The sequence below is a fragment of the Echinops telfairi genome, unplaced genomic scaffold, assembly GCF_000313985.2.
Source record: "Echinops telfairi isolate 266 unplaced genomic scaffold, ASM31398v2 ScPeMD7_2565;HRSCAF=3150, whole genome shotgun sequence".
Classification (NCBI taxonomy): Eukaryota; Metazoa; Chordata; class Mammalia; order Afrosoricida; family Tenrecidae; genus Echinops; species Echinops telfairi.
The window spans coordinates 3,649,443-3,653,485 of NW_022106463.1; the positions used below are offsets into that span (position 1 = coordinate 3,649,443).

The following is a 4,043-nucleotide window of genomic DNA, read 5'->3' on the forward strand; positions in this document are numbered from 1 at the left end:
CTCTCTTATACGTGAGTTTCTGTGGATGTTTCTCTAAAGTACCCAGACTAATACAGAAGTCCTGATGGTTCACTTTTTAAAAGACAACGCATTCGGCTGAAAGCCAAAAGGTCAGTGGTTCAAAACCACCAGCTGCTCTGCAGGAGGGGCAAGACAAGGCTTTCTACTCCTGTATTGAGCTACAGTCTCAGACACCCACAGGGGCAGTTCTACCCTGTCCCGTAGGGTTGGGTAAGCCTGAGAGAGTGCTGGAAGATGAACCCCCCCTGGGTTGGAACGGACTTAGCAAACACAGTGGGGGAGGGCTGGCGAGTGCACACGGATGTATCCCTGCACAGCAAAGGTGGTGAAAGACCGGGAACACTTCCTCCTGTTACCCACGGGGTCCTGCAGCCTCCAGCAGCGACATTGGGGTACATTCTTTTTAACAATAGAACTGTGCTGGCCGTCATTTACGACATCACTCTGTTTGCTCAGCTGTGAGCAGCGATGAACTGCTCACCAGTTTTCCCTTCATCTCCTAGGTTTTACAGGAAGACGAAGCTGGTTGGTTTCCAGGACCTGGAGTGTGTGCCCTGCGGGGACCCCCCACCTCCCTACGAGCCGCACTGTGAGTGAACTTTACCCACACGCCAGATGGGACTCTGGGCTGGCTGTGGGGTGTTTTGAGCTGGCAGACGAGTAGACGCTGTCCACGTGCGGGTGCAGAAACCTGGGGAGGGATGGGGGCCTCCGGGTCCGCAGACTACTCCGAAGGACTGCGTTCCAGGTCTTGCCTCTCACCCTCGAGATGGACAAGAATCAGGAAGTTCAGGGAAAGTGGAAGAAAATGATTAAGGAGTTTCCCTCAAATCATCACTTACATTTTGTTTTATTGACATGCAGTTCACATATCAGGAGCCTTGAGAAAGTCGTGGTTACGTGTTGGGCTGCACAGTGAAAGATCTAGGGTGTGAACCTCTCAGCAGCTCTACAGGGGGAAGACAAGGGTTTCTACAGATGGTCAGGGTTTCCCCCCTCGCTGGTGGGTTTCAACCCCAGTCTGCCTCTTGATTAGCAATGGAATTTATCACCATGACACCATGAGGCTAACTGAAAGGTCAGCAGTTCGAAACCACCCGTTGGTTCTCAGAAGAAAGATGAGACTTTTCTGAGACTGTAACTCAAGCCTCATCTTTCTTCTGAGAACCAACCGGTGGTTTCGAACTGCTGACCTTTCGGTAAGCCTCATAGCATGGTGAAGAATTCCATTGCTAACCAAGAGGCAGACTGGGGGTTGAAACCCACTAGCCAGGGGGAAAACCTGATAGTCTGCTACCTCAAAGACGGCAGCCAAGAACATCCGCTGTGTCCTGTAGGGTTGCTATGGGTTGCAGTGGACTTAGGGCACCTCTCAACTTTCCTAGTTGTCTTAACACACTAGAGACCTGCTGCCCAGCTCTCAGGAGGGCATTCCCTGACCTGTCAGGCACCGGCAGCCCCCTGCCCTCAGGTGAGCCCAGCTACCATTGTATACAGAATGTGGTTTGTTGTTAGGTGCCAGTAAAGTTGGTGCCAACTCATAGCAGCACAGCCCTCTTTTAAAACGGAACGAAGGCCGGCCCTGCGTCATCCTCACACTTGTTCTCATGTCTAAGCCCGGGTTGCAGCCACTGCGACAGTCCATCTCCTGGAGGGCCTTCCTTTCTTCCGCTGCCCCTCCGCTTGACCAAGCCCGATGTCCTTCTCCAGGGATTGGTCTCCTGACAACATGTCCAAAGTGTGAGGCCCAGTCGCACCACCCTCGCCTCTAAGGAGCACTCTGGCTGTACGTCCCCCAAGACGATCTGTCTGTCCTTCTGGCGGTCCGCGGCACTTTCCTTGCTCTTTGCCAGCACCAGAACTCAGATGGGTCGGTTCTTCTTGGACCAAACGTCCAATGCAGTTTAAGTCATTGCATTCATAAAGGGAATACTGAATCCCGGATATGCATTCAGGAACACATCCCCAAGGGCCACAGAGGGGTTTAACCAAGAAACTGATGGTTCTCAGGTTAACATTGGAACGAGCTAAGGCTCTTTCTTTAATTTACTGGATTTCAATGGAACGTAATCTAGTCTGAAGTCGGGGGCACTGGAATGTTTGCTTGTAGAGTTCTGGCTAAGGTTTTAAAGACAAACAAGCCTGTTGTTTCTAGAGGGTTCTGACTCACAGGGACCTGGTAGGACAGAGTCGAGTGACTGCCCCAGAGGGCTTCCAAGGTGTAAATCTTTACGAAAGCTGACGGCCTCCTCTTTTGTCTCCCGCAGAGCCACTGGTGGGTGTGAACCGCCGACTTTTGGGTTGGCAGCCGAGTCACTGCACCGCTTGGGTTTCATGACCAACATTCCAAACTCACTGCCATCAAGTTGTTGCCAACTCACAGCCATCTTATAAGACAGGGTAGAGCTGCCCCTGTGGGTTTCTGAGGCTGTACGTTTTTACGGAAGCAGAAAGCCTGTCTTTCTCCTGCAGAGCGGAAGCTGGTGGTCTCGAACCGCTGACCTTAGGGTTAGCAGCCCAGTGCATAATCCATGGTGCCACCAGGATTCCATAGGAGCTAAGAGTCACTCACTGCCATGAAGTTGATTCTGACTCAAAAAGACCCCACAGCAGAGGGAAGAAGAACTGCCCCTGTCAGTTTCTGAGACTGTAACTCTTGACAGTAAGAAAGTCTCATCTTTCTCCCACAGAGCAGCTGGTGGTTTCAAACTACTGACCTTGCAGCTCACAGCCCAACATGTTGCCACTCCATACCAGGGCTCCGAGCCACCATAAATTAGAGTTGGAGCATAGACTTTCACGTACTTTTGTAATATTTTATGCAGTGCTTAAGTTATCATTTTTCAATGCATGTTTTAAATATATATACATGCAAATGTATGTGTGTGTGTGTACTTATGAATTCATATATGAAACGAGAAAGCAAAGCAAAACCGATGATTCCCAGTGTCAGACATGCAGTCCACACAGTGAATAACCTTCCCGGCCCTGGGGTCTTTTGTGAACAGCAGTCCTATCTCTGCAAAGAAAAGCGTGCAGCTTCTGGCTCCGGGCTTGGGAATAATTCCAGCACAAAGCTGATCTCTTCAAAGGCGATCTTGAAGTCTTTGGGAGACGGTTTGCCAGGCGCCCTGTGTTTTCATTCCATCTCTACTTCGGGCTTTTTAACTCACCCACAAAGACTCCCTTCTTCAGTGGGTAGCCGCCCCACCCCCTGTCCCCCTTGGGTCCTTGTGCCAGTCAGACTCTTTGTGCTCCACAGTAACACCCTCCGCTCCCCTCCAGTCTTGGGGTATATACTTCCTGGCCTCACTCCGCAGCGAGCGAGGTCCGAACGATCCAGAATCCAGGAGTGGCCCTCCTCAGAATCCAGTTCCTCTCCCTCAGGAGCCAGGGGACTGTGGCCCCTCCTGCAGCCTGAACCCCGCCATCTGTGGGACTCTTTATATCTTCCCACGAAGGAGCCCTGGTGGTGGTAGTGGGTTACGCTTTGGGCTTCTCACGGCAAGGTCAGCAGTTCGGAACCACTACCTGAACCACGGGAGGAAGGCGAGGCTCTCTGCTTCTGTGAAGACAGGCATCGTGTTTGATAGAGTCGAGGGGCAGCGAAAAGGAGGAGTAGCTTCAACAGGATGGGTCCGCACTGTGGTGGCTGCCGTAATGGATCCAAGCCTAGGAACCATTGTGAGGATGGCGTGGCACAGGGCAGTGGTTCATTCTGTTGTGTGCCAGGTTGCCACGGGTCGGAACCCCGCGACCACCGCGGAGATTCACAGCCTGGGAAAGGCTTCGGGCAGTTAGTTCTGCTCTGTCCTGTGGGGTCTCTGGGTCGAAGTCCACGCGATGGCAGTGAGTTTGTTCTGTTCTGGTAGCTCTTCCGCGGAGTCCTGGGGAGAAGTAACACGCGATCCCCTGCTAACCACAAGATTGGAGGCTGGGATCCACCTAGAGGGGGCGCCTCGGAAGTAGGGCCTGGCAATGCACTTGGGGAAACCCTGGTCATTGAACCCCCCCCCCAAACA

General features: G+C 52.4%; 1 protein-coding gene across 2 annotated transcripts in view; it reads left to right on the forward strand.

Annotated features, from left to right (window-relative positions):
• Window positions 1–4,043, forward strand: part of TNFRSF19 (TNF receptor superfamily member 19) — a 78,163-nt gene that overhangs the window by 49,912 nt on the left and 24,208 nt on the right. For both annotated transcript variants that reach the window (XM_030886614.2, XM_045294057.1), the window contains exon 5: window positions 525–610. In XM_030886614.2, the coding sequence (XP_030742474.2) occupies window positions 525–610 (86 nt within the window). The remainder of the gene's footprint in view (window positions 1–524; window positions 611–4,043) is intronic.